The following is a 19,966-nucleotide window of genomic DNA, read 5'->3' on the forward strand; positions in this document are numbered from 1 at the left end:
GCCACAACCCGCCAGCTTTCCCACTGCCTCTCCCTGTTCTCAGTTACAAGAGCAGTTATCCTCGAGCAGGGAGGGGAGAGGTGGAAAGCGGGCACCCCAGCTTCCAAGCTTTGGGTTTCCGGTTTGTGGGACAGAGGAGGGTGTTCTTGGCACAGAGCCTGGCTTGGGTAACATGGCATTACCCAGGACACACGTGGTGTATGTTTCCATCGATGCTAGTTTCCGGGCGGGGCTTTGGCTTCCATGGTGTGCAGATCCACCCCTGACTTTACATTCTAGCTCAGTGGGTGGAAAGGTTTAAATTCTAGCAGCTCTCAACCCTGCTACATACTGGCTAAAATCCTGCACCAGCGACATGAAGCTGGGAGCCTTCCTTCTCGTGGTGTCCCTCGTCACCTTCAGCCTGGAGGTACAGGAGCTTCAGGCTGCAGTGAGACCACTGCAACTTTTAGGTAAGTCCAGGCAAAAGGTAGCATTGTTCTGCCTCGAATGAAGGTGTCAGAGGTAGGGCATCCAGAACCAGTGCGCATGCGCACAGGAAGTGGACCCCCCCAAAAGGTCTTTTGAGAATCTTCCTTGATGGTCACTTCTTAGAACAGAATCCCTCTTCTGCCTCTTCCTTCTCTTTCCATTGCTGGGTCACCTACCTGGACTCTCCACTCCTGCTTGCTCAGCAGACATTCTCCAACTCCCCGCATCTCCCTCTCCACCTGCCTACAGAAAATATCTCTCTAATTATGTTAAACACCGGTCAGTCTCAATCTCCTTTACCAATAATATTCTCAAAAAAGGTTTGTTGCTATAGGGTTTTGTTGTTGTTTGTTTGTTTGTTTGAAACCAAGCAGGCCATGAATTTACTGTGTAGCCCAGGCTGACCTCAAACCCATGGCAATCTTCCTGCCTCGTCCTGCTATGCTGGATACAACAATCACAGTCACCTCACCTCCTTTGGCCAAAGGAGTGCTCTTAATTCTCTGTCCACTCTTCTTAACCCTTTGGTGACCACAGCCTCAAGTCCTGCCCCATTAAACTCCTGATGCATTCCTCTCGGGTCCTCTGAATGAGTCTCCTGATTCTTCTCAGAAGTAACATCCCCCCCTTTGCAACCCTGATGCTTTCCTCCCGACTCCCACCCCCTCACCCTCTGGTCCTGCAGCCTTCTCTTTCCTGGTGTATCTTCCACTGAAATGCATTGCTCAGAAATGTCTTTAGATCCAGTTCAGGCCTCTCTTCCTTACTCTCTTCCCCACTCCATCAACTTCCTGTTTTGGAAACATTGCATCTCTTCCGGCCCTTGCCCTCTGTGGCCTCACTGTGTCCAGCCCTGGTTACTCCAAGGCTCTGCTATTGCCATAGTTTCCCCGCAAAGGTCTCCCCAGCCCTCTCTTCCTTCTTCAATGCGTTGACTAGTTAAATCCTGGTTCTGTCTATGCTTTCACAGCAGATAATCTTCCAAAGTGACAGCAATCACCACATTCTCTCAGCCTGTCAAGTGGAATCCCAAATCCACAGGTCCTGATTACCTGTTTGCCCTCTGCAGTGTTTGCTTCTCCTGCTTTTCTTCCAGCCACTCCCAAACTTGCCCCGCCCTCCCCTTGCCACTGCCCCCCCCCCCGCTCCCCTTATTCCAGGGAACTCAGAGAGGCAAATGGTATGTCCAAGGGACAAGACTTGAAGCGTTAGTCTAGAGTTGTGGGAGTGCCTCTGCAGCTCCTGTATCCTAGGCAGCACACCGGTCTCTTAGAAACCCAGCCCTGTTACAGTTTCCCCTTGTGGATCCTTGCATCTTTCCTTAAAACTACTCTTCTTTGAAATTATTCCTGCACTTCAAGGCTTACTTTTTCTGATGAACAAGAAATAACGCCTTATCTCCCCTGAGCCCTTGAGTCCTCTGGCTCCACCTTGCAGGACACCTGTGAAACACTGCTTTGTTTTCGGAACCTTAAATCTAAGTCTTACTTACATTGGAAGGCTCAACCCAAATACTTAAAGATCAACCAAACTATGTGAATAGGGTCAAGGGGTCATCAATTTCTCATCTCAGATGAGCAGCAGCACCAGAAACACTGGGGAATTGTGCTATGAAGCAGAGTGAGGGAGACTAACCTCACAGAGTGACCGCAATGCAAGCAGCAAGTCAGAATGTCCCCTGCTCAGCACCATGTCCTGTGGTGTGGGGCAGTGATTTCACTTGAGCAATCTTCTTCCTTCCTTTCCACAAATGCACCCCTGCTCTATCCACATCTCTAAAAGTGGGCTTGCTTAAATGAGATTATGTGTGTGCCTCGTTTTTAACAGAAATAAATGCTAACATCTTGCAAATTATACTCTGCCTTGAGCTAAAAGAAACCAGTGAAACTTACTCCTTAACTGAGGACTGTGGTCTCCAGAACTTGATCCTGAAGCACAGTGTTTTTCACCATCTGTTTGTCTGTTTGTGAACGGGTAAATTCACTGTGTAGCCCAGGTTTGCCTTTAGCTGATCATCTGCCTGCCTCAGCTGGGATTACAGGGTTAACCCACCCACCTGGCTTTCAAATGATCTTTTCTGATTTAGGGACCTGCGCTGAGCTCTGCAAAGGTGACTGGGACTGTGCAGAAGGGGAGCAATGTGTCAGCAATGGGTGCAGTAACATCTGTGCTATGAGTTAAGGACAGGTAAGACCATCTGGCCCTTACTGTTACCCCGGATCTTGCCCAGATCAGGCAGGTTATACGTTTGACACCTGAAGGACTTTCCAGAAGTTGGCAGTATAGAATACCATGTGTCTCCAGTTTTTTCTCCATGAAGGAGATGCACCTACCACAAGATGGTGCTTTCCAAACCTTTAGAGTCATTTCCCAACCCAGTCTATCCAGGAGAAAAATCAGACAATATTTGAGCAAGAAGATAAAATCACCCATTATATATCACCCCAAAATGATGTCTGTTTATCACTGTGATACATATTTAACTATGCACAAATATAAAAATACCTTTTAAAAACAAGAATCTTATAGCTTTTGGGGGGTTTTGTTTGTTTTTTGAGAAAGGGTTTCTATATATAGCCCTGGCTGTCCTGGAACTTGCTCTGTAGACCAGACTGACCTTGAACTCACAGAGATCTGCCTACCTCTGCCTCCCAAGTGCTGGGATTAAAGGATGCACCACCACCACCCAGCTCTTTTTTGATTCCTTACCTATTTAATTTAAAAAGTTAATCAACATTTTTAATATCGGTACTTATCCTCAGTCCCATCCCACCATCTTTGCCTTCTCTGTAGTCCTTTGTATATGCTCTTCTACAAACAATCTCTGTAAATTTACATTTAAGATATTTATTTTATAATACTAACATGACAATAATGACTATTAAAATATGCACACTCGTTTAATTCATTTGAGATGCAGCCTGACATATATAAACAACCATGAAAGAATATTCTCATATTAAGCCTTTGATGCACACTGCCATATTGACCTAAGCAGATACTTCTTCTGTAAAATATTTGATGGGATTCATATTATTGTATAAGTTTTCCTTTTTAATTTTCCGTACCCATTAATTGAAAAAAAGATAATATAAAGCTACGGTAATTAAGTTGTATTAATATGGCTAAATGGTTATAGCAGATTTAGCATGCACTCTAAATACCAAACAGTTCAGGCCAACAGACTGATCAGTGGGTAGAGGCTCCTGCTGCCAAGACTGGAGATCTGAGTTTGATCCCTAGAATCTACACGGTGGAAGGAGAGACTGTCTCTCAAAGTCTGTCCTCTTACATGTGTGTCATGGCATGCTCATAACTGCACATACACAAACATAAACATTCACACAAATAATACTAATAAATTAAATTAGAACAAACCTAAATTGTTCATGTTCAGAACATCTTATTTGTTCCGTGCATCTGTAGTGTTTGCTGGCTTCTTTACAGGGCTATGGATTTCCAGAATCAAAAACTGTTATTTCTCATTGCATTCTAGGTAGCCAGCTATCCCCAAACAGCAGGTCTCAAGTATAATTTTTATATTTATTTCTCCAACAAGGAATTGTCTCAAGGGACATCTTTAATAATCATTCCTTTCTTTTTTTAAATAGCTTCTACCTGGAAAAAATATGCCTATTTGGAGCTCCATGCCCAAGAAAGCAGTTGAAAATGGAGGCCACGGAAGGAGATTACAAGGAGCACAGTGGGGAGGGGCAGGAGGTGTTTCTTTTAATAAATCATCATTGTAAAAGTCTCTCTGACACATGAATTATTTGGCTGGATGCTGTTATGGTTTGAATATGACTCGTCTCCCACAGACTCATATGTTGAGGGCGATTGGTCCATAGCTGATGACACTGTTTAGGAAGCAGGGGTGTTACTGAAGGAGGCAGGTCACTGGGGAACTTTGTCCTGGGCCCACCGAGTTTCTTGCCACTTCCTGGTTGCTTCAGGTGAGCAGCCTCAACCAGTCACACCTGTTGTCATGGTAATTCTCCTTCACTGCAGAGCAAAGCAGGAGAGCCAGCCAAGCAAAGCCTTAAACCTCAGAAATACTGAGCCTAAAATAAGCCCTCCTTCCTTTAAACTGTTCCTCTCAGGTATTTAATCCTAACAGTGGAAAAGCTACTAATGCCAAATGTTGAGATCTGATAGCATATAATGTGGGTCCACCAAGTAAATGAGCACACCTATGCTGTGGTCATCACCAACTGAAGGGAAAAAAATATACACAGAGTTCCCAGGGAAGCCTCTGAAGACTTCTTGCATTGACTTGAGTTGCACGGAGCAATTGCTACACACCAAACTCCTACCCTGAGACTGTGGAAACTCACAGCTTAGCAACAGTATACTCTATAATACCAAGGTCATTCAGTCTTGAGTAATACTTTACGTGGGTCATTCATGTTGCTAAACCCAGACTGTTCACACAGTCTCTTCATACCTCTATTGTGGTAAGAACGAGGCCCCACATCCTTCTAGCTCAGTGCAATGTTTGAACACGGCTTAAGCACTGCTTCAGACACTCTTGGTGTCAAGCAAGGAGAACCGTTACTATAACAACCAGTTTATCTCACTGGGGGACGGGGGGGAGGTAAAGGAGATCAAGGATTCATATAGGAAATAAGAGTGGAAGAATGTCACATAACATTCTGTCACTGTCATCAACAGCGTGCTCTACAACTCCACCCAGAATCTTGAAACTCTAGTAATGCCAGCCCTGCCCAGGGACAAACTTTCTGAGAGGATAAGGGGGTGTGTGTGTGGATGGCGATGTTTCCAAGCCAGTTTCCGCCACCTTTTACAAGATTTCAGGCTGAAGGAATGATACTGTAATCACACCACCGCTTACAACCTGTAGTGCAACAAAGACTTTCCGGAACTAGAGCACACAGCGAGGCCCTGCGAGGCCCTGCCCTAAGCGGTGCCCCGGAAGTATTTCCCCGCTGTTTCACTTAGGAAACATGGCGGCGGTGCAGGTCGCCGCCTCGCTTCCTTGTGGGCAGCCGCGAGAGGCCCCGCGGGAGCCGTCATCCGAGGACGATGGGTTCCGCCGCTTGTCTGCCAGGCTCCGCGCGCTGCAGCCGGATGACAGCACTGTGTCCCGAATGGAGATCCACCTGCTTTTCGACCAGCTCATCTCCGAGAACTACAGCGAGGGCGGCGGCGTGGCCCCCGAGGTAGGCGGCGGCCTCACCCTTCCGGGACGACGGCTGGTTCCTCCCTCCCGCCCCTCCGGTGTCACCGGTACACGGGATGCCTTCGTTCCGGGCTGGCTTTCTCTCTCCGTCTCTGCCCTCCATCTGAAAGTTTGCACGCTAGCATCTTTCTAAGCTGAGTCCTAAACGCCCTCAGCTGCCACCCCTGGTGAACGACTCCAGGAAGGTCGAGGATAATTTTTGGTTGGTTTCGTTGATGAACACACTGAAGCTCACAAAGAGCCAGCGTCACGGTTTGGGCGAATGGCAAAGCCGTTTGCTTTAGTGCCTGTGTCTTCTGTTTTGTTTCCGTACCAGCCTCTCCTCGTTTGCCTCACCTCTACTGTCAGAGTAATCTTACTCATACACATCAGATCTTGTATATCACTAATTCCCTGAATCCTTAAGCCAGCCCTACCATGGCCCACAAGCATCTCCAATTTGATAGCTTTCAAAAGTGAATACTTTGTCTCCAACGCTCCCATCCCCAATTCATTCTACCCTGCCCCGCCCCAAATATACACAAGGCGCACACTCTGCTTCTTCCCTTTATCCTGAAGCCTGTTGAATTAATATTCTTCTGAATCTGCCCCAAACATGTTTCCCAGGTCACTCTCTCTTCTTTACTCCCATTGTCTGTGCTTTAGACAAAGTAATTCTTGCCTGGTCTCTCACTGCTCTTCCTCCAGTCTAGCCCCTTTCCAGACTATTCTTTGCCAGAGTCTACTATTCGGTAAAAAAAAAAAAAAAAAAAAAAAATAGGACAAACAAAAAACCCATAAAGTGTAAACCTAATCAGAGATTTTCAATGTATATTGGCAAATGGCAGAAGCAAGCTGCTTAATAAAACAATCTGTACAGGGATAAGGATTTTTAAGAATTTACATATGAAAATTCAGAAGAGCTCACCACAGATGACGGAACAGAGTGAAATTAAAAGTGAAGTTAAGGGACTTTTATTTAAATATTTTGATATTTTATCCAGTGCACCTTTCCACTTTTCTGTCCTTTTTCTCCTCTTGGGCCCTGGGTGCAGCCATTTGGAACTTGCTGCTGTTCAAGCACCTGAGGGCTTTTCACATCTCCAAGGCTCAGAGCCTTTTTGTCAAGCATCAGTAGATGGTGTCATTTGTGGACAGCATATTTTTTCTTTGTAATTTTTCTAATTTTATATATAATAAGAGTCATGTCAGTGTTTTTTCTGATTTGCCCAATAGCATTGAATGTCTGGTTCATTGGGTATTTTTATTTGTAGCATGTGTGCTTTTCTGTGCTGGAAGCCTGTCTCTTGTTGTTTAATTGTACTGTATAGTAAAAGTTCTTTTCCTTCTTTTTAGTACTTCCTAATTTTTGTTATTTCATTTCCCCAACCTTTATTTTTTTCCTCAACTTTCACTTGGATATTTTGACTCACTGAGTGTGGAACATTGACTGTACTTTTCCCATTTGACTGTGTTTTGAGGTGTTCACTTGGCTAACGAGTGCATTTATCTTTTTTTTAATAGGATGTCAGCGCTCTTCTTGTGAGGGCTTGTCAACTGGTGCCTCTCAGTCAGAATCACCTTGTCAGCAAAGTGTCTCAGCTGATCCATCATTTACTTAACAGATTACAGGTAATCACATATGGGACTTTAGGGCTCTGGTTGGGAATGCAGATATGGTAGGCTCATCATTTTGTTTTGTTAGGATCTTAGTTCAGGTTGGCCTGAGAAAGACCTTGACCTTCTGATCTCTTTGTTCATGTTTAAAGTGTTGGGATTACAGATGTTTGCTACCGTGCCCAGGTCAGTTGTGTGACCTTTTGAAAAGCTTGGAAAAGCAAAGTGCCTTGAGCTGGGAATATAACTCAGCGGCGGAGCCTTGCAAGCCTGGCACACATGAGGCCATGGGTTCAATCCCAGCATCAGTACCACCAAAGAAAGTAGTGCTTAAAGAGAGTATATCCTTAAAAGCAAGTAGCACTCTGGCCAAATGTATTTTCTAAGAAATTCTAGACTTTTGCTTATGAGAATATTCTTTTATGTTTAGGTTGATAATCCAACATCATTCATGCCATCTTAGGCTTTTTTTTGTGTGTGTGTGGAAAATAGAATTGACCAAGATATATCCCAGAATACAATTACATTATTCCCTATTTTTTTCCTATCAATATTTTTTGGTTTTCCTGAAACAGCTTATTTTTGTGATCTACATAAAACCCCACAAGTATCTTGGGCACAGAGAGCTCCAGGTAAAAAGTTCACAGTTATTTCTATCAAGATCTGTTCTGCGGTTTTTCCATCTGTAAAATTTCTAAGCAGATCCATGAGTAGATGAGTGTACAAATATCAGTTAGCATTGCATCAACCAGAATCCTTCAGACTACAAGACAGGAGGGCATCCAAATAAACCATAACCCTGCTGCCGGGCAAGGGGATGGATGCTGGCATGTAACCAGCATCGTGTGTTAGGTGCTGGTGTGTAATCAGCTGTGTGTGTTAGATGCTGGTGTGTAACCAGCTGTGTGTGTTAGATGCTGGTGTTAACCAGCTGCATGTGTTAGGTGCTGATGTGTAACCAGCTGTGTATGTTAGGTGCTGATATGTAACCAGCTGTGTGTGTTAGATGCTGGTGTGTAGCCAGCTGCAGTGTGTTAAGTGAGACAAGACTGCTCCCATGGTTAGAATGTCACAGACAGATGTGGGATGGCTTCTGAATTTTTACTACGTCATGTGCTTTATTTATATGTGCTTCATCTGTATGTCACTGACAACTGGAAAACTCCCCATCACCTTTGGTACCTACAGCCCATAACCAACTTTCTAGCATGTGATGAGACTAAATATGGACTTGAATGCCCTTAAATTGGTTTTTGGTTAGCCCATTCTTTCTCAAGAAGCTTATAAACTCTAGGGGATAGGGATCGTCCTATCTTCTTGGTGTATTCCACATTATGACAGATACATAGTTAGCAGATATGTTCATTTGCTGTGTATTAGTTGAAAAATTACTGTGCATTAAGTAAATTTAATTGAATTAAGACATTTCAGTACATTGAATCTTGTGTCTGTATAGATGTCAGTTTCTGATTAGTTCCAGGAAAAGTTACAAGGACTACCAGGTTCTATTTTGGAAATATCAAAGGGGCAGAAGTGATATAGACCCCGTAGCAAGGTCTGTCTCCCCCTGCCTTGATCGAACATAGAACCAATGCTTTGGCACAAAAAGATGAATGTGTATTGTCTTACATTAGATCATCTCTGTTTTTTCCTTTCTTGTTAGGTGGTTGTAGATGAACAGAACTTGGATTTCCTGTTGACCTATACAATCTCAGCTATTCATCAGTGTAGCTCTTGGACGCACATGGAAATTCTTCAAGCTCTGGCAACTCTAGTGTACTGCAATGGTTCAAAATGTCAAAAGGTAGTGTCTTAGATTATGTTCTGTTGCTGTGATAAACGCCACGATCAAAAGCAGCTAGAGGAAGAAAGGGTTAATTTCATTTTACAGCTTATAGCCCGTTATCCAGAGAAGTCAGGGCAGGAACTGTAGCAGAAACCACAGAGAGGTGCTGCTTACTAGCTTGCTTCCTCTGGCTTGCTCAGCTGTCTTTTATACAGAGCAGGCCCAACTGCCTAGGGATGGCACCACCCATAGTGGGCTGGAACCTTCTATATCAGTTAGCAATTAAGGAAATGCCCTACAGACATTTCCCCAGGCCAATCTAATGGAGACAATTCCTCAGTTGAGGTCTCCCCTTCCCAGGCGACTCTAGGTATGTCGGGTTGACCAATGAAGTTAACTTTAACAGGTAGCTTAAACTGTTATGTCTTTCCTTTGAAAGGCTAGTAGCACAGACTTGAGAACCAAGATACCCATGTTAAAGTATCCATCCTGCCACTAATTGCATGTATAGCTTTCCTGAATCTTTTGGAGCCCTGCTTGTTCGTGTGTAAGATATTGCTCTGAGAATGAAGTGAAGCAGTGCTTGGCATTCTCTAACTGTTGATCATTGTCATCACCATTTGTACGTGCATCCAAGACTAAAGAGCCCCAGCAGTCACCTAGTAATAATTCTTACTATTGATTCCTGGCATATGTTTGATTTACCTAATAGCTATTTTTTTATACTTAACTGCCCTTTAGTTAGGAAAATATTGTATGACAAGTACAGTCTTCCTAGAAGCTGTCTTATACCCACATTGCTGATATTTTGTTTCAGCATCTCCCAGACTTGCTAGGCAAGAGTGGCCTCTTGATGAAGTTGAGTGACTCAACTCACCCTGATCCTGAGGTCAGGCGAGCTGCAGTTCACTGTATGGCAAACTTATGTCTCAGGTATGTGGATCCAACCAGGTTTCCCAATAGTAGAAAGTAGGACCTTTCCTGGGCCTTTAGTAGATTGTTCTATCTGCCTGAAGCCAGAACCAACTTAGAAAAATAACCTAGCTTAAGCTATGCCTAGTGACACATGCCTATGATCCCAGCACTCAGGAGGCTGAGGCAAGAAGATCCTTAACTTGAGGTTGTCTTACATAGCAAGTTCCAGACCAGCTTGAGCAACAGTGAGACTGTCTCTCAATACACAAAAAGAGAAAGAACTTCCTATGCCATTTAACAAGGTTATCTTATATTGAAGGGAGAAATGCATGCTAGAAGTGATAGGTGTACAATATGTTTTATTTTCTGTTAGTGTAAACATTACTCATATTCTTTTAGAAAGAATATCCTTGTGAACTCAGGCTCTTTTGAGAGTTTCTGTTAAGTCCGGTTTCTTCTTTAAGAAGATGGAGCCGGTCTGTAGTATACAGTAACAAACAGACAGCACAAACTTGATCTTGTCTCTGGGTAGCACTGTGTTGTCCAGTGCCTTGGAAAGGAGTCTCAGTAATGTTCTCACACCATGCTGCGTTATTACCCTCCTATGACTGAACGGCAGAACCCAAAAGACATTGTTTCTTCTCCACACCTCCTCCACTACACTTCTGTGCCATTTTTCTATAGAAACTTCTCTTTCCCCTTCATGAGTGGTCAAGCCTGTGCTAGTCCAACAGTAGCGAATCAGCCAAAATGCCATTTCTGGAGCACAATGGTATTCAGGGATGTGTTCCAGACTTAGCAGTCTGTGTTGCTGTCGTTAATGCTTGTCCATGTGTAAATACCATTTCAAAGAAGACTGCTTGAATTGTTTTCTCTATGTGTGTTTTAGTGTGCCAGGACAGCCGTGCTTGGAGGAGTCCTACCAAAACATCTGCTTCCAAGCTTTCTTGACCATTTTACGGTCTCCAAAATCGTCTGATATGGATGATATAACATTTTGCATGGTAGGTGGGACTGCTGTTAACATCTGAATGTTGCAGGCATAAACAGAGGCTAGAGGATCTGACTGCTCTATTAGGTGATCTGGAAGGATAGCTAGAGCTACATGTATGTGTAAATGGTGTCTATAAGTCAACAGCACTAAAGCCACACCTTTGAATTTAAGTGATATGGAATCATTTGCCTACTGTAGTTTTGTTTTATTTTTTGGTTTGGTTTAGGTTTTTTTTTTTTCAAGACAGGGTTTCTCTGTGTAGCCCTGGCTGTCCTAGAATTCACTCTGTGAACCAGGCTGGCCTTGAAATCACAGAAATCCACTTGCCTCTGTCTCCTGATTTCTGGATTAAAGGTGTGCACCACCGCCCAGCTCTGAGTTTCGTTTTGACAGCTTAAAAGCCCCTATTCTTTTCCTCCTGAATATAAAAACAATACAATAATTATGACTGATTTTAGGGTAAGAAGGAGGAAAATCTGTTCAATAATATATTTTTAATTACATATATGATGATACATGAGCATATCTTAAATTCAGAAGCATATATTTTAAATATTATAGATCCAAGATAGTGTGTTATTTTTGGTACCTGGCTGAGATATGACCAGTGGAAATAATTCATTCTTTGGGCCCTCAGCTTTTTGAATGAGCACATTTATCATTTGATACCCTGTTTTACAACCTTCCCATTTTTTAAGTTTTAATAACTCTTAGATACCTTTCCAGTGCCTATTTATATATGACATGGTTTCTGGTGGCTACAGATAGAGTAATTTAGGCAGATTACTTAAGTTTCTGGTTCTGCCTCCATGTCATGCCCTTACGTTGGGCTGACAAGACCGTATTGTGAGACTCTTACATGGTATACAAGATAAGGCATTTAAAGTACATGATAACATCATGGTGCTGTTGCTGACTTTCATTGAGCAACTGTTAGCCTTTAATGTAATTGTTGCAGCCATAATCCATGAAAATCAACTTTCCCCACTGTGTCAACAAGTCTGCAGTTCACCTCCTGCCCTGTGGGCAGCCTTGACCAGAACTGCCCTCCTGCCCATGCCTTGGCCTTTAGGAGCCCCTCAGGGTGTTTATTACAGTTTATTACAGAGCTCCTCATGTCTTCTTCCTGCTCCTTTTTTAAAAATTTATTTTGTTTTACAAGACAGAGTTTCTCTGTGTAACAGTCCTGACTCTTCTAGAACTCACTTTGTAGACCAGGTTGACTTTGAACTCATGGAGATCCACCTGCCTCTGCCTCCCAAGTGCTGGGATTAAAAGTGTGTGCCACCACTGCCCAGCTAAAAACTTTTTAAATGACACTTTATGTTATGGGTTGTTGTAGGATTCCCACATGGGTCCCATCACCGCTTCAGAGCCCCCAAATAACACACAGAGACTCTGTAGTTACAGTGCTGTCGGCCAATGTGTAGGGCTTCTTATCAGCGAGCTCTGTCTTATGTATTAACCCATGACTACTAATATATATTTCTGTAAGGTCTTATCTTACCAAGAATGCCAGGCTCATGCATCCTCTCCTTTCAGGATCACATGGTGACCTCTTCTACATTTCCCAGAATCCTCCTTTTCTCCTAGTCCCACCTATCTTGCTTCCCTATTGGCCAACAGTGTTCTATTCATCAACCAATAAGAGACATATTTATAGAATGACATCTCCCATCAATGGGTATGTGTGCATATGGACATGCCATAGCACTTGTGTGGAGCTCAGAGGACATGTTGGAGAAGTTGGTCCTCTCCTCCCACTGAGTGGGTCCTGGGACTGAGCTCGGTTCATCAGGCTTGGCAGCAGATGGCCATACCTGCTGAGCGGTCTCGCTGCCCCCTCTCTTTCCCATCATTTATATTTGCTGGTGTATAAGTGTACAACAAGAGCTCTTCTAGGAAACTGCTGAGAGTGCCCATCAACTCTGTCGTCTGGATCCCATCTCTGCTGTGCATGCTTCATAAAGTCTCCTCCATCCAGGAGCCTCTTTTCTCTTCCATCCTAACTGCTCCAGAGCTGATCCATGAGGAACCAGGTCTCATTCTGCCTTCTAACTTGTATCTCTGCCTCCCTACCCTCAGTTGTTACAGAATGCACTGAAAGGCATACAGTCACTTCTTAACGGTGGGAAGATGAGAATGACGCAAACCGAGCACCTGGGAGCGCTCCTCGCCGTGCTAAAGGTGAGGGAGTCTCCGCAGTTTCACGGCTAGGGTGGGGTGTAGGGGCTTTCCTGTGCCTAGCTGTAAAGCATTAGTAGTTCTTACATGGATTATAAGAGCAGAATAAGATCTTCACATTCACTCATTCATACTCAGGTAAAATAAGAGCAAAGGACAACTGCAATCAATATATCAAAGTTTTAAGAATTACTTTGGAATCTCAGAAAGGAATGGTGGTGAGATATGATATGTAGATAATTTAATTATAGATTATCTTGAACCTTCATTCACGTTTTTTGTGCTTAAGGAGCAGTAGGCTGCCATTACTAGCATTACTAGCTTCTGAGCCTCCACACAATGGGAAAGTCAGGTCAAAGCCATCTGTGACAGTCTAGCTTTGTGACCAATATTTTAATTATTTTCTCTTAATCCCTAAATGGGGGCAAATAGATAGGGAAATAGTTGAGTAAATAAATACAGTAAATTAGGGGCTGGAGAGATGGCGTGGCAGTTAAGAGCACTTGTTCCTTTCACAGAGGACCTGGCACATAGTTGGTGGCTCACAGCCATTCACAACTCCAGTTCCAGGAGACCCGAACCCCCTCTTCTGACCTCCACAGACACATACATGCAAGCAAAAAAAGGCACATAAATAAACCGAATTAAAAAAATAACAAATTAGTTTAAGCAATTTGTGATCATAAAATAACAGGATAAAGTGAGTTGATAAACAAAAATAATAGTTGCACTAAAACTAAGCCTAATCTGGTGTGGCCAGTGCAGATCCAGCTGCATTTAGACACGATTAAGCTCTTTGCCCATCCCAGGACTTGCCATGCCCAACCCTGCAGGCTTCTGAAATCATATGAGATCAGGAGCATTCAGGGGGGTGTGGATCAAGCACTTCTTTGGGCACTAACCTTAAGGTATCTCCTTTGTCTTACTTTTATTCTGTACTCATTTTTAAACATTGGCCTGTGCTTCGTTGGTGAGAATAAGCTGATTCTGTTTTTGATTTATGTAGCGTGTGTTTCTCCTCGCTTTTCACTGTTAGAAAGTCATGTTTCACGGACTCCCTGGATTCAACATAGAGATGCCTGCGGTGCTATACCCAACTCCACTTCCTCAGTATGATGGGCGCTCACCTGTTAAACCACAGCAACCAGAACCCAGTGCTGCTCGACCATCTGCGGTACATCTCTGTCCACTGAGATTTCGGCTGTGGATTGTCTGAGTGCTTGCTGTGTTGCTGTGTGTGCTCTGTCTGATTTGCTTCTCGGCTGCTTCAAAAGGCCACTAGAAACTTGTTTTCAAGTTAGTATAGTTAATGCAGAAATGTAAAATTGACAGATTGCTGAGAGTACCAGTTAGAGCGCCTTGTACTTCTGAGAGGTCTAGGCAATGTAACCACAAACAAGCATTTGCTTTATCATCCAGTGCTATGAAGGCTCATTCCTGGGTCTCTCAAAACCAAGAAGAGTCAATACACTTCTTTTGTAAAGGGCTGGCTATCACAGGTACCATAGTGCAAAAGCAACCAGGGATTCTCTGTGGAAGCAGATGGGCTGCAGTACAGTAGAAGCTTAATCATCGAAACGGGCTACAGACTGGGCTGCATTTAGCCTGTGGGTCACAATGTAGTTCTTCTGTAGAGCCATTGGAGCCCACCTGCCTGTCAGGTCACTGTTTCCACGATGCAGCACTCATATTTCCCAACTTTTCTAATAGTTGTTTTCTCCCTCCGTTCCCTCGGAGACTCTGGAACATACAGATGTTTGGCAAGATTTATATCTAGAAATGTGCCAGCAGACAAGGAATGCTTAAATCGGAAACACCTTCACTTATTTATTTATTCAACATTTATTAAACATGTACTATACTAAGACATTGGGGAAAGCGTGAAGAATGCAGGCACTAGGGGTTGGAGAGATGGTTCAGTAGGTAAAGTACTAGTTGCATAAACATAGGAACTTGAGTTCATATACCTGCCACCTATATTAAAAAAAAAAAACAAAACAACCTGGTGTCACACTTTTGTGACCCCAGAGCTGCAAGTGTGGAGACAAGTGACTCCTGAGGGCTCACCAGCCAGCCAGTCTGGCTATTCAGTGAGTTCCAGGTTCACTGAGAGAACCTGGCTCCAAAAAGTGAGGTAGAGAGGGTTAAAGGAAGACATACCGACCTCTGGCCTCCATACACCCATGCATGGGTGTGTATATGTTACACACACACACACACACACACACACACACACGGGGAGGGGGGGTGGTATTCTACCTACTCTTAGGAATTTTGGATAAAGATAGATAAACCATTACAGTCCTGTAATTTCTTTCACCAAAATGCCAACAAAGTACTCTGAGATCACATTCAGAGCACACAATCCAAATGGAGGAGAAAGGTTTGCTTAAGATGTGGTGTCTAAATGGAGACTCCAGAATGAATCACGGGGTGGAGACGAAGGGAAGCAGAGCTGCATACTGACATGGAGTAAGGGTGTGTGCTGCTCATGTTGCCGGCAGAGCTGCACTGCAGTGTGTTGGGGGGTCTTGCATAGTGTTACAGAGTCGGGTTTACCTTGTAGGTGATGGAACAGCCACATAGCAAAATGACATGGTCGGATTTGTGGCTGAGAAGACCCACAGATTTTTACAAATAGAAAGTCTAGGTCAAGAGCACTTTAAGTAATAGACAAGGGGGAGGAACAGATCCCAAAGATACTTGGACGCCAGGTAGAAAGAAGCAGAACAGGCAGAATGCCTTTACTGTATCTGTGCTGCCGCCTCCTGTGCTCTGGCTAGAGGGGCACTTGCTGCACCTGGGTAACAGGTGCTGTGCTCGTGTTCCACGGCCTTTCAAGCTCTGGAGAGGGCCAGTTTCTCTACAGCTTTGCCTGGTGCTTATAGGTGAGGGGGGTGACACTCTGAGAAGTGATTCCAGGGTCACTTGGGAGACGCCCAGACTGCACGGTTGTTGTGTCCTTGAACCTTTATTCCTTGCAGTAGTAGTTCAGTGCTGCACATCATGTATCATGCCTGACACACATCCTGCCTCTCTTTGCTGTTGTCCTTTTTCCTCCTTTCTTGTTGGGAACATCTCCAGTCACTCTCAAATGAAAAAGTTCCAATGATTTCAGTTAAAAAGTGGTTTTGGAATGACTATACGTATATGTTTAACTATATATAGGTATGTATGTGTGTATACATATATTGTCTTTGCTCCCAAAATCAGAATAAAAAGAAAAAACACAAAGTAAAACCAAAGAAACCCCAACAAGCAGAGAAGGAGGAGGAGGAGTCCAGTAGTGACATGGAAGTGGCCCCAGGTCTCAGCACGAGCAGAGTAAACGCGTGTGGTGAGAACGCCTGGTGCTCCTCCCCCTGGGGCTCGCAGAGTTTGCCTGTGGATGGAAGCAGAGCCGCAGGAAGAGAACAGGTCTCCTGGCCCTTCACCTCCAGCTGGAAAAGAGTCAGCAGCAGTGAGTCAGACTATTCCGATTCGGAAGGAGGCATACAGGGTAAAATGAGGTAGTAGTATTTTGTTACAACATTCTATCTGGTGTTTGTAGTTGCACATGACTTAAGGGCCTGTCTGCCATGTGGTCTCCTTCATATGGGGGCTTTGCATCACTTTGACCCATGGCTACTTACTGGATCTGCTGTTTTGACTCTTTGCTTCTCTCTGGGAGTTTCATCTTGTTAACCACTGGCCCTCTTCAAAATGAGTTCATAAGTCATAGCTTCTGGAAAGTTTTTCCAACACCTCCATTCTCCGTTCTCTGTTACATGACCCTGTAATTTACATTTGCCCTAGTGTCATGTCAAATGTGCTACAGTTCTTTCTTGAACCATCTGTCACTTCCACTAAAAAGCATGGCAGGGGCAGGGGTTGTGTGTGTGTGTGTGTGTGTGTGTGTGTGTGTGTGTGTGTGTGTCCACCTCAAGCCCTGTGGCCTACATAAGGTCATTCAGGGGTTATCCACTGAGTAGATGCATGGATACTCTGCAATGTTTCTTGTCTACCTGGGTTTCCTAATCAAAATGTTAGTCTCTTATTCTCTGCTTGGTTTTTAATCAGCCTTAATATTAATAGCTTGTAGTAAAATCAAAAAGTATGTTTTGATCATACTTTAAAGGGATGGTAACATTCTTAGGGATATTCAGGATACTTAATTTCTCAAGTCATTTGAACTTATTGGAATACATAGCCTTTCTGTTTGCATTTTTAAAAACTTGTTAAACTTTCTTCTCACGATGAAAGGTCCTACCAAGCCAAGGTTCGCCAAGGGGCATTAGCTTGTTTTCTTTCTACAATCAAATCGATAGAAAAAAAAGTCCTGTATGGCTACTGGTCAGCCTTTGTTCCTGACACGCCTGAGCTTGGGAGCCCACAGTCCGTATCCTTGATGACGCTCACTTTAAAGGACCCGTCTCCAAAGGTAAGGCACATTTTATGTCCTTTTGCCCTTTGCCCTAGCTGATATTCTCTGAATACTGCTCTCACTCATACTATCCCAAGTCCTGACTTGAGAACCTTCATAGGTAGGAAATGAGGAGGGGCCAGGCTTCTGCAGACCATGAGGTAAGATTATACCCCGCCCCCTACCCCCCAGGCTTTGCTTGAAGTCAGAGCACACTGTGCTATAACTTATGTGTCTCCTGAGCCCCCTGAAGCTATGATGTTAGGAACAACTTGGGAGTGGCTTGACTCAGTGCAACTTAGTATACATAGTATAGAGGCTAACTAAAGCTTAGAAAAGTGCCTGTATTGTTTTGTGAAAGCACAGGATAATACTATAAATAAAATAAGGTCCTAACGATTTGCCCATATCTTTAAAAAAAAGAAAAAGAATGATCTATGTATTTTAATAAAAAACAAGCAATTTCAGGAAAGAAAACAAAAACAATGGTTTGGCAGTCTGGATAGCATCAGCAACTACCCTGTGGCAGATAGAACATCTGCCTGTGTTTAGATAAGTCCACTCCTCTCTGGAAACTAGCTCTTAACCACGGAAGGAAAGGAGTCTACTCTCAGCCTCACAGCAATGGGTATTGAGAGGTCACACTGAGGAGTACCTGGCTCTCCCTGGGTAGCCCACATACCCACCAAAAGTGAGTGTTTTAATTAGCCCTAGCGCATATTTTACCTATTTTTAAGGTTTCTCTCTAAAAGGAGAGTAATCCACAGTAGGCCAGAGTACTCCATAATTATTTGAGTAGCTAATTACAGTGTAAGGTGGGGGCTGGAGAGATGGCTGTGTGATGAAGAGCACTGACTGCTCTTCCAGAGGACCCAGGGTCAGTTTCCAGCACCCACGTGGGAGCTCACAGTCACCTGTGACTGTCTTCCTGAAATAAACAGCACTCCATGACTAAGATGGGTTTTCCCCTCTCCACCCATAAGGTTATATTTAGGGTCTGTGAGATGGCTCGGTATTTAAAGAGCTTGCCGTGCAACCATGAGGACATGAGTTCAGATCTCCAGCATACCCATAAAGAAGCTGGGTAGTGGAGACAGGTGGATCTCTAGGGCTTGCTGGCCAGCCAACCTAGCCAAATCAGTGAGCTCCAGGTTCAGTGAGAGGCCTGGTCTCAAAAAATAAAGTAGAGAACAACTGAGGAAGATACCAGGCATCAATTTCCACATGCATGCACACACATGCGCATACACATAAACATATACATATACACCTTCCATTCTTTATCAGATACACCCACTGCAAACAGTGTCATTTCCTTCACTCAAGCGTTTCTAAGCATTACATTGTTAATATGCACAAACACATACTCAAGTACCTCGGAGTCGAATGTAAATAGATACTCTCAGGAGCTGTTGAGTTCTCTTCCCATCGGCCTTGTGCTTAGGTGTGTAGGTCTCTAATCATCCCCACAGAGGACTTCAGATCCGTGTGCTGCCTCACTGTTGTCCCATGATGGCCTTCTGTGTGGCGCAAGTGACCTGCCTTGTAGCTTCCCCCAGTACCTGATGCGTCCTACCCTTGCCTTCATTCTTCTGACCCAATGGCTCTGAAAACTTGGAGAACCGAGTCTATATGGAAAGAAGGGAACCTGGATCCCAACCTCTGACTAATCCGTGTGAATCATCTTGAAATTCTAGACCCGTGCCTGTGCCTTGCAAGTTTTGTCTGCAATCTTGGAAGGCTCAAAGCAGTTTCTTTCTGTTGCTGAAGACACCACTGACCACAGAATGGCTTTCACCCCCTTCTCTGTAACGATTGCATCCAGCATTAGAGAGTTGCACAGATGTCTTTTGTTAGCGTTGGTGGCAGAGTCATCATCCCAGACCGTTACTCAGATAATTAAGGTAAGTCCCAAGTTCAGCTTCAAAGAGTTTGTGTGTTTCATATCACCTAAAAGTAATTTGACCTAAGAGTATAAGTAATAATTATATTAAAGACACCTGTTTGGAAGTCTGTACCTATTTAGCTAATTTAACTATAGACATTAAAAAGACTGCTTTTTAATCAGGCAGTAGTGGCACACGTCTTTAAATCCCAGCACTTGAGAGGCAGAGGCAGGTGGATCTCTGTGAGTTCTAGACCAGCCTGGTCTACAAAGCTACACAGAGAAACCCTGTCTCGAAAAAACAAAAACAAAAACAAAACAAAACTGATTTTCTGTAAATAGACCTTTAAAATTGGGCAGTGGAGGGCTGGTGGGATGACTCACGGGTAAAGGCCCTCGCCATGAAGACAAGTTTGATCCCTAGAATCCACGTGGTGAAAGAAGAGAACACATTCCCACAGTTGCCCTCTGACCTACACATACACATACACACTGACAAAAATAAATACCAAAGCTATTTTTTTGTATGTGTG

At 43.8% G+C, this 19,966-nt stretch overlaps 2 protein-coding genes across 2 annotated transcripts in view; both read left to right on the forward strand.

The window, feature by feature from the left end:
• The first annotated feature begins 224 nt into the window (after positions 1-224).
• LOC101842268 (protein Wfdc21) lies at positions 225-4,225 on the forward strand. The gene is made up of 3 exons (XM_005077066.4): positions 225-452; positions 2,558-2,658; positions 4,083-4,225. Exons 1-2 carry the CDS (start codon positions 356-358, stop codon positions 2,650-2,652), a joined length of 192 nt encoding a protein of 63 aa, XP_005077123.1. The 5' UTR covers positions 225-355; the 3' UTR covers positions 2,653-2,658; positions 4,083-4,225.
• A 1,185-nt stretch (positions 4,226-5,410) lies between these two features.
• Positions 5,411-19,966, forward strand: part of Heatr6 (HEAT repeat containing 6) — a 29,887-nt gene continuing 15,331 nt past the window's right edge. The window contains exons 1-10 of the mRNA XM_005076932.4: positions 5,411-5,651; positions 7,175-7,282; positions 8,931-9,071; positions 9,871-9,986; positions 10,858-10,972; positions 13,048-13,149; positions 14,183-14,320; positions 16,360-16,655; positions 17,389-17,566; positions 19,246-19,452. Of these exons, the coding sequence (XP_005076989.1) occupies positions 5,436-5,651; positions 7,175-7,282; positions 8,931-9,071; positions 9,871-9,986; positions 10,858-10,972; positions 13,048-13,149; positions 14,183-14,320; positions 16,360-16,655; positions 17,389-17,566; positions 19,246-19,452 (1,617 nt within the window). The 5' untranslated portion in view covers positions 5,411-5,435. The remainder of the gene's footprint in view (positions 5,652-7,174; positions 7,283-8,930; positions 9,072-9,870; positions 9,987-10,857; positions 10,973-13,047; positions 13,150-14,182; positions 14,321-16,359; positions 16,656-17,388; positions 17,567-19,245; positions 19,453-19,966) is intronic.

This window comes from Mesocricetus auratus, unplaced genomic scaffold (genome assembly GCF_017639785.1).
Source record: "Mesocricetus auratus isolate SY011 unplaced genomic scaffold, BCM_Maur_2.0 Super-Scaffold_100007, whole genome shotgun sequence".
NCBI classification, from domain to species: domain Eukaryota; kingdom Metazoa; phylum Chordata; class Mammalia; order Rodentia; family Cricetidae; genus Mesocricetus; species Mesocricetus auratus.